This window comes from Empidonax traillii, unplaced genomic scaffold (genome assembly GCF_003031625.1).
Source record: "Empidonax traillii isolate 1590-97213 ecotype Southwest subspecies unplaced genomic scaffold, ASM303162v1 scaffold1452:size106483, whole genome shotgun sequence".
In the NCBI taxonomy this organism is placed as follows: domain Eukaryota; kingdom Metazoa; phylum Chordata; class Aves; order Passeriformes; family Tyrannidae; genus Empidonax; species Empidonax traillii.
This window is the reverse complement of record NW_020956645.1, coordinates 14,787-29,460: the sequence shown is the minus strand read 5'-3', so window position 1 is coordinate 29,460 and position 14,674 is coordinate 14,787. Positions and strand designations below refer to the sequence as shown.

Genomic DNA, 14,674 nt, shown 5'->3' with positions numbered 1-14,674 from the left:
GTGCTGGCTTACCTATTAGCCTATTTACACACTTTGGTTTATTTCTCCAGTAGACTCCGAGGAAAAACACTGGCACTCCAGTTAAAATGATAATGAGTCCAACCCCGCAGACGACAGGCTCTGAGTATAAGCTGAAGATCAGCAGAAATGCCCAAAACGCCAGGTAAGTGATGGGGATGAGGAGGTTCACCTACCAGGAGAGAGCAGAGCAGAGCACGACTGTGCAGAGCAACAGCAGTGGCTGACTGGCTGTGGTGGGCTTGCAGGCAGTGCTGTGGCTTCAGGACCCCCCATATGTTGTGTGGTGCCCTCTACCACTGTTTTCCTCTCTGCCCACCCCAACAAGTTCACAAGAACTTGTGTATCCCCCTTTTGCACTTGTGGCACTCTGGGGCATGCTTTGGGACCTTAAAACATTAACGTTACTCCAAAAAAACCCAAACCTGTTATTCAAAACAGTGCAGTGGAGGGTTTGGTGTTCCCATCCCACCCTTTGCATCACTACTGCAACCAAGAAATTTATCATTAACAGTGTCACCTTGATAGGTCTGAAGATTTTGGGTTTCCTCCAGCGTAGGACGATCAGGCCTATAATTGTCACTCCATAGCAGAGGTAGTTAATGAAGGACACGTAGTTGATTAGTGTGTAGGTGTCTCCAACAAGCATGATGATAAGAGTGGCCAAACACTGCAAAGAGAGGAGCAGAGCCTTCCTGAGCCATTACTAGAAAAGGTAGCTTAAAAACAACAAACCCAAGCAAAAATCCCATGAAAGCTTTAAAACTCCTTTTGTCCATGGCCCCTGCTGGGCATCTGCTGCCTCCTGTGGCTCGGTGCATTATCCCTGAGCTGTGCCAATGGGGCTGAATGAGGATTTGGGGTTATTTGGGGCATGCTGAAGCCAGGCACCAGAGGGTTTGTTTATAAATACCCTGGGGTGCTGGCAGAGGTGTCTCTGCTGCCCATGGCTGGGCTGGGAGGACTGGCAGAGCTCTCACCCCACCCATTTCTGTTAAGTGTTTCAAAAGCTGTTGAGCCCTGGGGCGAGGACTCCAGGTGAAAATATTTCTTGCAGACTTCAGGTGTTCTGTTCAGGGGATTGTGGTGTTGTTGTGGCCTTTGGATTACAAAGGATTAGAGGTTTGTGTCGCAGCCGATCGGGGCCATCAATCTTTTGAGCATTATTTGTGTTTGGCAACCGGCAGATGGATGGTAGAAATTTCCATATTTACACTCGCCTTTTTAAATTCTGAGTCTGCCTACTGCTGTAGAGCTTGGAAAGCTGTCCTGGGGGCCAGGGTGCTGATCCTTTAGTCTCCCACCCAGGGGCTGAGCTGAGCCCTCACCTGCACCACAGACCAGTCCAGTGAACACTGTCTGCTCAGAGCCTGGGGGGAAACCAAACATCCAAACCCCGCCAGAGAGCACTCAGGATTTTGTTTGTCTGATTTATTCCAGGCTCTCTTTTTGTTTATGTCCTTTTTCTTAATTAGCTGTTTCCATAACAAAGTCCTCCCAGGAGGGAAGGCTTCTGCACCAGCAGCACCAGGAATTGAGCCCCACCACAACCAAATGGCCCTTTGGTCCCACTGTTCCCCTGTTCAAAGCCCGGCAGGCTTGGCTGGGGGATTTCAACACCTTGAGCGGTCTCACCACAAAATGGGTTTAAAATTGGACACAGTGTCACACTGGTGTCATTAACATGGTCTCTGCTGTCCCCGACACCGGGTCACACACGTGTGCAACCTTCTGCTGCCACTGAAGGGCACAAGGTGCCATGTGAGGGTGACACTGATGTGTCACATCTGCTCACGGTGTGGGGGTGTGCTGCCCTCCCACAGCCTGGCCACGGCCACGTGGGGCCAGCCGCTCCCCACTGCCTTGCAGGAAAAAAACACCCCACTCTGTTTATTTTACGTTTAGCTCGGCCCCTCGGTTTTTGGAAGTAAAACAGTAAATAAATAAAAACGAAGGGCTCACTGGTGATGTTAAAGCAGCCTTTTTCCATGTGCAGAGGAACCTTTCTCCGTGCAGGGAGCCAGGTGTGTTTCACTGGGAGAGAAAAGGAGCCTGATGTGTTAATTAGGTTTGCCTAAAGTCCAGCCCTGTTTTCTCCTGTAGCAAAGGGTGAATCGATGTGCTGAGCTCCCTCTGGGATTTGCGTCGTGATTAGAGGGAGTGGTTGGAGCAGAGCAGGGGGCTGTGCCTGATGGATTGCTCAGCTCACCCTGGTCAGGGCTGTTCTGCAGTGAGTCCTCTGGGACTCAGTGTTATCATTTCAGCCCGAGGATTTTTAAGGACAAAGGAGTTCTGCTCCGTGCAGCACAGCTACCCATCGGGATCCCCTGGTGCCCTGGGGCAGGGCAGGCAGGGGCAGTGTATCCCAAACTCCCAACAAGCAACAGCAAGATGTTTGTGAAGGGGCTCTAAACCCGGGAATGCTGTAAAGCTTCAGCAAGATGTGCATTTTCTCATAGAATGGGAATGTCCAGGAGGCTTATTTGGTGAAATTTTGCATGGGTGTATTGTGCCAGAATTGCTGTTAGAGCCAGAAGGCATGTAACCATGAATCTTCTGAGTGCATCTGGGGTGGTTTTGATACCAATGGCAAATTTGGAGTTGGCAGCCATTGGTGCAGCCAAGATTGCAAGCGAATGCCCTTTGGGGAATTCCCTGCAGCCAGGGACAACAGCTTTGGGAATCATTTTCCTCTTTACCCTCTCCTATGCCCACGATATAAAACCCATCACATGTTCTAGCTTCGCTGCTGGTAAAAGAATATGAAGATCTTTGTTTCAAACAATAACTTCTGTAAGTCATTAGTACTGTGGAAATTCACACTGTCTAAAGAGTGAGAGAAACCTTCCTCCCACAGGAGCACACCAGCAACTGGACCATGGCTGTCTGATCCTTGCAGGTGACCTGATGCCTGCTTGATGTACCATTGAGCAGATGCATTATTCAGGGACACTGTAAAATTTTTTGGCCCATGGAAAAGAAATGTCCATGTCCCTCAGCCTGATCACCCCTCACAGGATGTTCTGGCTGTTGAGAGTGAGTAATTTTAGGAGCACTTTGTCTGCTCCCTGGGATCCACCATGCCTCTGGATTTGGTGGCAGGATCTAGAGCAGCCCTGCCTGAGTGGAGTTAGCAGGGACCATGGGGCTTTCCAAATGCTTGTGGAAAGCAGGCAAAATCGTCTAAGGAGCTCATCTTCCCTTAAATGAAGTAGCTCTGTTTCAAAAGCCAGTCCCTATCCCTGCTGCAGGTAGGACAAGAGGTAAGGAGCTTACACTGCAGCTCAGGTGTGAGGGAAGCTCTGCAGGTGTCAGGGGGGTTGGGAGGAGGGATTATTTCCCAGGCCAAAGGCTGCTTCTCTCTGGAGCATTTGGAGCTGCCCAGCTGGCACAAACCAGCAGCACTTCAGCCCTGCTCGCTTCTCCTCTTCTGGGGTAAAATGGGCTCTCCGGGGTTTTTCCAGCTCTCCTCTCTGTGATTCAGTGTTTCCAAAAGCAGGTTACACAGTGGCAGAGCAGGGGTGGCACTTACACAGAGGAGAAGGGCAGGAATGGGCGTGCAGTTCTTGACATGGATCATGGCAAGCAAACTCGGCAGATGGCCTTCCCGGGCACCAGAGAAACACAACCTGCAAGGAAGAAGAGTAATAATGAACCCACTGGATGTGTGTGCAACAGGCTCTCCAGTCCTTAGCCATGTAACACCTCATCTCCTCCCACAGTGGCTGAACTGGGGAGACAACTAGAGACTGCCTGAGTCACCTGGAGAAAGGTGTTCAAACTAGAGCCTTCAGCTAATGTTACCTGTGAAATGATGTGCTGAAATATCTCTGAAAGCTGCCCAGTCCCTGCCTTGCTGGCCAGTGCTGCCTCTTTACCCAGGGAGGGATGAGTACTCTGAAGGTTGTGTGGATATTTCCAGTGTCAGAAGGGTTTTGGGTAAGGTGGAACGCCCCTAAACATTTTAAGTGCACTTGTAACACATGCTCTAAGATTTGCTGCATCTCATTATACTCATGAAAGTGCTGAGATAAATAACTTCCCCAAGGTACTTGAGTTGCTTCATCAAAAAAACACCATAATAAAACATTATAACTTTTAAATTAGATTTCAGAGAGGTCAGTTATTACAAATAGACTTTACTGACTGCAGTCTAACAGACTGTATAGATTCTGGTCCCACTACCAGCAGTATGCATGCAAAGCATCTTGCCTCCAAGTTTTTCCAGCATGAGTGTGAAAATTGCCTGTAACTGGGAACAGCACCAGGCCCTAAAACTCTTCTTTGAGCTAAGCACAGTTCAGTTTGTAGCTACTGGAACTTTACTGATGTAAAATTACTTTGGTTCCACGCTAAAGCTGTGTTTGGCTCTTACTGTGAATTATTCCACATCTGCAGTCACCTCCAGTAACTCACATAGATTAGTTTGCAAGAGATTTCATGACTCAATATTACATTGGCTGGTTTGAAACAGAGCAATTCATAACTGATTGTATCCAAACGCCCAACAATGACCTCGTGCTCTACAACATCCAAAATTAGCTAGCATTTCTTTAGCAAAGGAAATTAAAACAGCCCCTCCCCAAATCAGATAACGTTCATAAAATTGTACTCCATCTAACCTTGATGAGGTAAAAAGGTATCCATTTATTCCTCCAAATGTAGATAGGGCCACTGAGACTGGCATAACCCAGGAAAAATAGCCCAGTAACTTTTCACCAAATGTCTAAAGCAACAGAAGGCAAAGAAACTGAAATACACTGCAAAGCACAGAACCGAAATCAAGGTGTGTTTGAGACATCCAGGGAATGGTTTACTTACTACCGCCACAGCGTTGGAGGACAAGAGCTCTTGGGGTGACATGGCAGTGAAATAGGCAATGTTGGTGAACGTATACACAAATGTCACCAATGGGATGGATATGAATATGGCACGAGGTAGGTTCCTAATAAAAGAATTGGGAGGGTAGATAAGCAACGACAGTCACGCACAGAGAGATCACAACAACCGTGTAGGGCCCTGGGGGAGCTCACCCAGCTGAGCCTGGCTGGGTTTGGGTTCAGGGGGGGGGTTCTCTGGAGGAGTTTCCCTGCTTTCCAGGGGCTCTCTGACCCACTGAATGGTGGAGAAGGCTGAAAGTGCTGCACAATGCCTTGTCTGCAGGGAGAGCCCTGGGACAAACAGACCACGAGCGCCCTTTGGGCTGGGACTGGGACAGCCTGTTACTGAAAAACGAAACAGCCATTTCCCAAAAGTCTTGGGACTTTTGCCTTAAATGCCTTGCTTTGCTTCACCTTCACCTGCTCTGAAAAAGAAGGGGGTTCCGTTGTTCAGCTGCTGCCTTGGCCCATCGTGTGCCATAAACCTGCTCTGGTCAGTGCAATAATGTGGCAACTTGCAGCACTACAGCTGTACCTGATCTCCAGTCCAGAGACCTCCTCAGAGGTGGGCACCTGGACTGGTCTGCATCTAGCAAAATAATGCAGTTTTTCTCTGTATGTCAGATTTAGAAAAAAGGTTTTAAAAAGCATATTTAACCTTTGTGATTTTGAACAGAAGATTTAGTAAAAGTGGGAAGTAGTTTTGGTTATCCAATTTTTTGTTAATGTATTTTAATTTTTCCCCTCAGAGGCTGCAAAAACAATTTAAAAAAAAAAAAAGAGGCCATTTGTTCCATTTTCCCTTTATTTCTCAACTAAGGTTGTATTTACCTTGTTCGAGTCATAACTTACTATTATTCAGCTTTGAAATTGTGGCTGTCCATTAAAATGTTGTTTATTAAAATAACACGTTACCACACTTTCTTTGTTTCTGCCAAGATCTCTGGACATGCATTTTGCCACTCACTGGTGTGCAGGGCCATTCTAAGGCTGCAGCTTTAAGTAATTTCTGTCTGGGCTGTGTAGTAGCTTGAATTCCTCCTTGTTTAATTGCTGTTGTGCATTGGATGCCCAGAAATAACTAACACTCCAAGAGCTGCTCTTGGCATTTGTCATTCCACTTCATCAGTTCAGAAATGTTGGAACACTTGAGCTTTGCTAAAACTGAGTTCCCTTTCCCTCCAGCCATCCCAACCTGCTTGTGAGGAATCATTTCCAAGCCCCTTCCCACACCCAGGACCAGCAGTGACCTGGTGCCCTGGGACTGTTGTTTTCACTGCACAACCGATCTGCTCTTTCAGGTGGCTGTGGGAGACCCCCCTTTGGGTGAAAAAGCAAAGCAACTTCCAGGATAATTTGACATTTTTCTAATAAAGGTGGTTCTCCCAGTAAATGCTTGTGTGGTGTCTCCTCAATGGTTAATTTTCTGCTGTGGAAGCTCTGTGCGATTGAGCAGTGCCATAAAGATGCTGCTTTGTCTATAGGTTGCCTGGATGCCATGTATTTTTAACTCCAATGTTTCTGGAGCTTGCCTGCTATCTGTTCTAAAGAAAAATCATTCTCCTTCAGAAGGACCAGTCCCACAGACACGGGATGACAGCATCTCATGAAATGAATAATTCTACCAGATGGCTCCAGTCCTCGGCACTCCGAGGAAATGTGGATGGCATGGAAATGGATACTTGCCTGCGGGGATCAACCAGCTCCTCTGTCACGTAGTTCAGGAAGTTCCAGCCACTGAAAGCAAAGGACCCCTGCAGAAAAGCTAAAGCTAAATGCCCCACGGAGGGAGTCATCCAAAAATTGAACGCGTTGCTTGGTGTCAGCTCTTTGTAGTTTCCTGCACAGAGAGCGCAAGCGAGAGGTTAAGCCACCCCTACCTACCAGAGACACTGGAAAACAGGTTAACTTTTGCTTTTTATTCTTTATTCCTTATTAGAGTGGAGACTTCATGCTCTTCCTGTCACCCCGTGGGCTGGCACTGCCCTGGCAGTGCTTTCTGCAGGATGGTTTGGGCATCTTGTCACCACTCAGGGGACCCTCCACAGCCTGCCCTGCCTGAGGGTGGCTCCTTGGCAGGGTAAATTCCTGCCTGTTCTCAGTGCAGTTCTCTTTTACAAGAGCTTGGTGTGGTTTAGTAGAAATATTTGAAAATAAAATGTCTGTGGGGCTGGAAGACCTGTCAAGATTGTAGGACTGTTACCACCGAGAAAACAAGGATTTTTGCTCTCTGTAGATTTCTTCTACCCTTATATGACTCACCATATACAAATAAAAACCTTGTAAGTCTTTCGTGCTTTCTGCTTTTCATTAAGTGGTGAATCAGTGAGACTTTTTTTTTTTGCCTATGTTTAATCTTAAACGTGACTTTTTTTAGGGAATTAGACTAGTGCCTGGAATGAAGCAGGTATCTTCCTGCCCTGGGCAAGGCATTGCTTATTCTTTTTACATCCAGAGCACTTCAAATTCAAGGAATACACAACAGATTAAAAAAAAATAAGTAACTATCCTGAAACACCCTCAGCTGCTCTCCCTTATTCTATCGAATCCCATGAGGTGGGCTGGAAAGGGGCTTTTTTAAGCGGATACAGCTGATTTTTCCCCGTTTCAACGTTCCATCCTTTCCACAGCCCTGTGAGTGCACAGCCCTGCAGCTCAGCTACATCCAGCACACCTTCAGGTCGGTTTGTAAGGGGGAAACAGTGCAGTAAGTGGGAAGAAATCAAGTCTGTCAACAGTACCATACCCGTGTTAGAGCTGTCTCACAGAGTACCTTTAAAGATCTGTATGAAGCCCACAATAATGATAAGGGTCAGGGCTAAGAGTTTTCCTGCTGTAAATATATCCTGAATGCGCGTTGCCCATCGCACGCTGGAGCTGTTCACCCAGGTCAGGAGAACTGGAGAGCAAAAGACTGAATTCAGTGACAGGGAATTCATGTTTATTTAAGAACATACAGCATTGCAAAACACAGACTGGTGAGCGTGTTCCTGCAGGGAGCTCTAGCGTGGCCGGGCACGAGGGTGAGGAGGAGCTTTGCCTTTCCCCGGGAGACTCCCAGCTGTGGGAGCCGTGAGCCTTCACTCCTCGAGTTCTGCCAGTCAGGGCTCTCCCCAGCTCCAATAACTGTGCCTGAGTCGTGCTCAGCGTGCTGGGATCATCCCCTCCTCACAGGAGCAGTGAACATCTTCAGTCCTGCAGCTCGGGTTTGCTTTTGCAGCTCTGTGAGTGACTGACACAGCGTGCTGCACTGCCTGCACACTCACGTTTGGGAAGGTGAAAGAAGACCAGGAATGGCTCAGAGGTGGTGGGTCAGCTGTGCCATCAGCTGTGCCAGGAGCCCGTGGCTCCGCAGGGAGCACAGCACTGTCCCATCCCACACGCTCACCTGCTGCCACTTTCCCTGGCACCCACCGGGATCTGGTGCCGCTGTGCCTCACTCCAGACCACCGTGCTTGCTGCAGGCAGGGGGGAAGGGATGTAACATCCCACAGCAGCCACGGTGCCTGTCCTGGGACCTCCCCACTGGCCTTTGGAGCTGTGGCCGTGCCCCCAGCCTGGCGGGAGCAGCTCCTCGAGTGGCCCCTTGTGAAACCCAGTCAAGCTTTGTGTGTTTGTGTGTGTGTGAGAAGCAAATACTCACGTAAACACACCATGGAGAGGATCCTGGAGGCATTATAGGGGGGGATACAGTTAGGGAAGACGGGCTGCAGGACATAGTTTGAGAAGGTCAGGGCTATGACAGCCAGACTGGTTGGGTACATGATAAGCACGGCGCTCCACAGCAGCAGGAACCTGGAAAGACAAGGAAAAGCACAAAAAGCGGCGCTGGGGCTGTGCTGCTGGAGGGAACACACGCCCAGCTCTGCAGCACTTCAGCTCCCGAGGCACCAGGGCTGAGCACCCTCATCCTGGTCACACCTAAAACAGCCCCCTACTTGTGATTCCCCTCACCCCCTTTCTCGCGTCCTCAGCACGATCTGGATTTTAAACGAACCATTGTAAAGCAAAGCTCGGGTTACGAATGTGTGAAAGAGCGAGGATTGCGCCCAGCAGGCATGCTTTGATTTAAAGCTGCGTGTCTGAAGGAAAGCAGCTCTGTTGCTCCTGGGCTGACACGTCCCTGCATCGAAGGCAGCTCGGAGGGGTTTTGGCAGGACCTCCAGTCACAGGCTGGGTTTCTTGTCACCATTCGTGTTGGCTCTGTGACCTGGGCCAGGGCAGAGCAGTGTGCAGTGTTCTGTGATGGATCCCTCAGCTGGGGTGCAATGACTCTGCTCTCTGCCTCCAGCTGTGGCTTAAGGGGATTGCAAGGTGTTCGTGCAAATATAAAGCGTGACAAATTTTGGCTTCTCATCCTGGGAAGAGGAGAAGAAAGTCCCAAAGGCAGCAAGGGATCTGGTTAGTGCTTTAAAACATTTGAAACATCGTTATTTCTGCGGTGAGAAGTAGTCATGGCAAGAAAGTGAAGTCCTTCTTGCCATGTAATGCAGACACAGATACACTCACAGTCATTCACTCACACACGTGCACAAATGTAACATACAGGGTGCCCAGCACAAATGAGGATTTGAAATGTTATTTCCAAATAAGACAGGATAATTTCCATATTATGCAAGTTGCTCTTTAAAAGGCTGCACCCACCCAGTGTGTTTCCTGCTGCCAGCCCCATAAATGTGGCACAGCTGAGGGGACCCCTCCCCCTGTCATTAACCGGGAGGGATGGAGTGCTGCTTGTTGGAGTCTCCTCAGCCAGAGTGGTGAGTGTCTCTCAGTCTCATCCTTTACTTTGCCTTGTTGTTTCTCAGGAATATGGGACAATTATTAGCTACCAGAGTTAATTTGGTAAACTGGACTGATACAAGATCTGGGTACCTTCCCACCTGGCACTGTTGTTTTTTATGGTAGACTAGGTGGGGTTTTTTCTTTCTTTATTTTGTTGTGTTGCTCCTTTTCTTTTCCCCTATTTCTGAAATTATTTTATTGAGGTTCAGAACAGTTTTCTCCAGTGATCACTTTGTGCTGTCTGGTGGTGTGGGTGATGTGCCCAGTTTGGGGTGTCTCTGCAGACCCTGCTTGCTGTGTGGGTTAACTCAACAGGTCCTCACTGAAGAATAAACAGGGCCTAAAGACTGCAATAACAATTTGCTGATAGGGTTTGGGGACTGGTGGTGCTGAGTGAGGTCAGGTTGGGGTGTGCAGGCAGGTAAGGAGCCAGAGGCCCAGCCAGCAGGCAGTGGCTGTACCTGACTTAAATTGCTTCTGGGGAGATGGCATTTGCTGGAGACAGGCAGATGTCACCATGGCACACCTGGAATTACTTTGCCTGGGTCTTCAAGTGGAAAGTGGGGGAATTACTGCCCTGAGGGGGTTGGGAGTTGAACAACTGAACCTGTCAGCTGAACCTGACAGCCTTTCACAGTTACCCAGTAGTTGTGTTTACAAGAACCTGAGAAGTTATATCTTGTCTTGCTGCTGACTAAGAATTGATCAGGTCTTTAGAAACAGGCTTGAGAGAGATGGATGCAGAGAAAAAGGTGCAACTGCTCTTGTTTGGTTGGTATTGGTTTTTTGTTTGTTTGTTTGAGTTTTTTCCTGAACATTAGAGTTTGCATGAGAAATCTGGGCTCCTGCACGTGCTGCTGGTGGTGGTGGTGAGCGAGCTGGTAAATTAACCTCTCTGCCTGTATTCTGAACAAACCATAGTTGTGAGTAGCAAGCCTCAATAGCTGCTGGCTGGCTGGCCTCTGCTGTTGTTGAGTCTGATCCAAAGTTCATTGAAGTTAATGGTTATTCTCCTATCAGCGTGTTTATGTGTGAGATAACGTCCTTAATTAGAGCTCCGCCCCCACATTTTAGGAACAGGCTGGAATAAGTGACAATCTGTGGTGCAGGGGGCTGATTTTGGGAAGGTGTGGCATTCATGGGAAGTGCCAGTCATCCAAAACTCAGTTTTTTTGCAGATATCTCTGCATACTAATTTCCTCACCTGGGGAAAGAAATAAACAGCGTAGTTTGATCTGGGTCTTTAATAGTCTAGTGGACTTGGTGAAATCGATTCTCCAACATGACTTTGGTATGTGCCTCTATTCCCATGAGGATCTTGCTTTAGGTATAAAATGTTATAGAGTAAAAGCAGCCTATGAAAAGATGAAATTTGAGTGTGCCCTGCTTGTGCATCATTAGCAAAATAAAACAGTTAGAAACAGATGCTGTGGCACAGCTCACTTTATCACAGGAAAACCAGAACTGCTTTAAGAAAGGTGGAGCTAGTTTGAACACTGTTAATGCTATTCTATTTGCTGAAAGATTTACTGCCTCTGGAAGCTTCAGATTTTTGCAATAACAACAAGGAAACATGGCATTATACTTGAAGCATGTTACACTTGCACTTAAGAGCGACACTTAGCAAAACTCTGGCTGAAAACTCTCTGCTGCCTGATTTTGGGAGGGACATATGCCCAGCCACCCCTCTCTGCTGGTGAAGCAGCTGTGTTAGCTGCAACCTCACTGCTGAGCTTTTAGAAGGAGCTGTGTTGTCAGAAACGCACTGGAGGGCTTTTCATGAAGCTGAGTTTATTCATTGTCTTCTGCAAGAAGACATATCGAGCCTTTTAATTTACTGTTGTGGGTGATGTTCTTTGTATGAGCCACGAGCCCACGTGTGTGTACAGAGAGCTGTGCTCAGCTGGCTCAGCAGCACGGGCTGTGACGCCTCCACTGCAGCCAGTGTGTCACACACAAATGCTGTTTAAAGAAGGTGATCTCTAAATGAAGGTGAAAGGGAGGGTCTGCTCTTTGGTTCCAGACCAGAGCCCGGTGATACAGGAGCCCTCCCTCACTTCTTCCTTCTGCCCTGGCCAGAGGAGCCAAGGAGTGTCCTTGTTCGGGGTCATCTCCAGCCAAGCTTTGCCATCACCACCACTCCTCAGCAGTTTCACGCTGTCTTTGAGCTGGACTCTGAGCTGGGTTGCTGCTCTGCAGCCAGAGCTCCTGCCAGCTCAGGAGACGGCCCTGTCCTGCCTCTCTCTTTGATTCCATTCACCTTCTTATCATCACACCTAAGCAATGTGACCACTGGGTTTTGGTTTGGTTTGTTTGAGTTTTTCATTTATCCAACCAACTATCAGTACTGCTGGCACAGAAGCTGGGGCATGCAGTACTCCAGTGGCTGATAAAATCAAACAGTATTTCCTTCTGCCTTATATCTATGCAGGAAAACACGATAAATGGGAGGATTTTGGGAGGCAGGGACAGGACAATAGAGGTGGAGGTGTTGAGGTCTGGGTGGGTACAGCAGGTGCTCTTACAACAAAACACCTCCGTGTGAATAGACCAAACCATCCAGACTGGCTGTTGGGGAAGTCACCTGGCAGATGGACTAAAGCTTTGTGTGCTGAGTTTGATGCACTTTGCAGCAGAAGGATTAAATCAAAAGAGAGAAGCAGTGTTTCTTGCCTCAGGGGAGGCACAGGCTCCCAAAGGGCCCCTTTAAGCTCAGAGCCCCATCTGCAACTGGTGAATGGGCTCTTCCAAAGCGGGAATCTGGAGGTGCTTGTGAGAGTTCCCCTAAGCTGCAGGCTTTGAGTGGGGGCTCAGCAAAGTGCAATCCCAGCCTGGCTTTACTGGAAAATATGACTCAGTTCCCCCTTTTTACATCAAAACCTACCCGAAGGCTTCCTGCTTAATGCAACCCTTAGTCACACTAGTGGCACAGTTGATTTTTCTTGGGAGAAAAGGTAAAAGTCTCTGCACAGCAAGAATGGGAGCGCTGCTCCCCTTCAGGTGACAGGTGGTGGTTTTTGATATTGCCTGTGCATTAAAAACCTGGACACCAGGTTTGCACTGCCCCAGCAGGCATTCCTGCTCTGGGAGGTGGCACTGTCCCCAGGCACACGCTGGGCAGTGATTGATCACCTGGTGTGTGGTTTGTTGCACAGCCTGGTGTTTGCTGGTATCAGGTAAATTCTCTGACCGTTGCGCAGGGTGAGCTGAGGAACAACTTAAAGCCAGGTTTAGTTGTACTTGATTCATAAGTACTCATTTTCTCCCCTAGAAAGCTTAATTCTTTTGGTTTTGTGATTTTCCAGCACTTGTGACTGTTTGTGAGGTTCTGTGCTCTTTCATTTTCCTGGTCCTTCCTCTCAGACCCTGTTCCTGGGAGCAGGGCATGGGGAAGCTGCTGCCAGCCTGCTGCAGTGTCCTGGGGGAGCAGGGGCTTTCCTGTGCAGCTGTGAGAGAACAAACCTCAGTGGAGATGAGCTGGGATTTAGTTAACCAAGGCAATGCTGTCACCTCAATCCGTTCTGTGATGTCAGTGTAATTGTCTATGCCCAGTGGGACAGCGTTCAGAGAGCAGTTCCATCAGCTGCAGGAATGCAGACTTCCATGAGAACCAGCACAGGGCAATGCCTCGAGTCTGACAAGCATCAGAAATCGGTGTGCTCACCCAGCTGGCTGTGCCCAGTGCCACAAGGAGGGGGACAGCCTCCAATGGGACAGGGTGACAGACTCTTCTGATCTGCCCTTGCTCAGCAGCCAGCTCTACTGTTAGGAGCTTGTTTTCCATCTCAGATGAGAAGGAATACTCTCTTTTTTTTTTTTCTTTTTTTTTCTTTTTTTTTTTCCCCTTTATCTTTCTCTAGTTTTCAGTTATGCTGCTTATTTTTCATAACTAAGCCACCAGCACATGGTGTGGCCTCTCTACTTGCTAAGGAGGGAGCTGGTCAGAGCATTTTGGTGCTTCTCTAGAGTTGTGAGTACAGGCTGACAGCTTAATTAATCTTGTTTATTACATGAAAAAGTATACACTCAAATATAAAAGATGATCTCTTCTCACTTGTCCCTTCCTCCCTCAGCCAATGCTACTCCACTGGTGGTGATTCCCTGGAAATCATTCCCTGGACTAGCATTCCCCTCTTTCTGTATTTACAACTCCTGGTTATTTTGTACAGCTGCAGCAGCTTTGTCTTTATCCATGGCAAGTAGCTCCAGCCTGGCCTCCCTGATGGGTGAAGCTCCTCAACACAAGGCACTGATCATTCCCAGCTGGAATGTCCCTTGGACTCAGCATCGCTCTTTTCTGTCACACGGACTTTGAGCCAGTGAAGGAAGTAAAAGCGTCCCTCACCTTCCCTTGGGAAGCACCGCTGGGATGTCCCTGTAGGGGCAATTTGGTGTTTCTAATGAGAACAGAAAGATTGATTTTGCAAAAGCGTTTTTATTGACAAATGTTTTCTCTTCCACGTCCAGACGGATTTTCCACAACAAATACACAGCGTAAACCTGTTCTCAAATTAGTTCATATAGAGACGAGGTACTTACCCAGCTAACCCACCAAAAATCTCAGTGACGTAGGAGTAATCCCCGCCCGATTTGGGGATGGTGACTCCCAGTTCGGCATAACAAAGCGAGCCCAGGGCAGCCACGCCTCCGCCGAGCACCCAAATTACCAGGGCGAGTCCCACCGAGCCGGCGTGCTCCAGAACGCCTTTTGGGGAAATAAAGATCCCAGAACCAATGATATTACCTGGAAAAGGACAACAGGTTTGCAGTGAAGTAAAAGAAACGAACTTTTTATTATTATTATTTATTTAAAAAAAAGGCAAACAAGCCCACAGCCCCTGCTCGGTTTCAGATTTTGCGTGATGGCACTTTATCTGATTACACCCTGGCAAAAGCGTTGCCCTTTATCAGCAATCGGGGATGGCAAGTGCGTGCTCAGCTCTGCTGAAGTACGGTAAGACTCAGGGGAGGATCCCTGAGTTTTGTGGCAT

At 48.2% G+C, this 14,674-nt stretch overlaps 1 protein-coding gene across 1 annotated transcript in view; it reads right to left on the bottom strand.

The window, feature by feature from the left end:
* Positions 1 to 14,422, bottom strand: part of SLC7A10 (solute carrier family 7 member 10) — a 24,720-nt gene extending 10,298 nt beyond the window's left edge. The window contains exons 1-9 of the mRNA XM_027907402.1: positions 14,223 to 14,422; positions 8,542 to 8,693; positions 7,672 to 7,797; positions 6,585 to 6,738; positions 4,840 to 4,963; positions 4,641 to 4,744; positions 3,551 to 3,647; positions 539 to 688; positions 13 to 190 (exon numbers count right to left, since the gene is read on the bottom strand). Coding sequence (XP_027763203.1) covers positions 13 to 190; positions 539 to 688; positions 3,551 to 3,647; positions 4,641 to 4,744; positions 4,840 to 4,963; positions 6,585 to 6,738; positions 7,672 to 7,797; positions 8,542 to 8,662 — 1,054 coding nt within the window. The 5' untranslated portion in view covers positions 8,663 to 8,693; positions 14,223 to 14,422. The remainder of the gene's footprint in view (positions 1 to 12; positions 191 to 538; positions 689 to 3,550; positions 3,648 to 4,640; positions 4,745 to 4,839; positions 4,964 to 6,584; positions 6,739 to 7,671; positions 7,798 to 8,541; positions 8,694 to 14,222) is intronic.
* Positions 14,423 to 14,674: the final 252 nt, after the last annotated feature.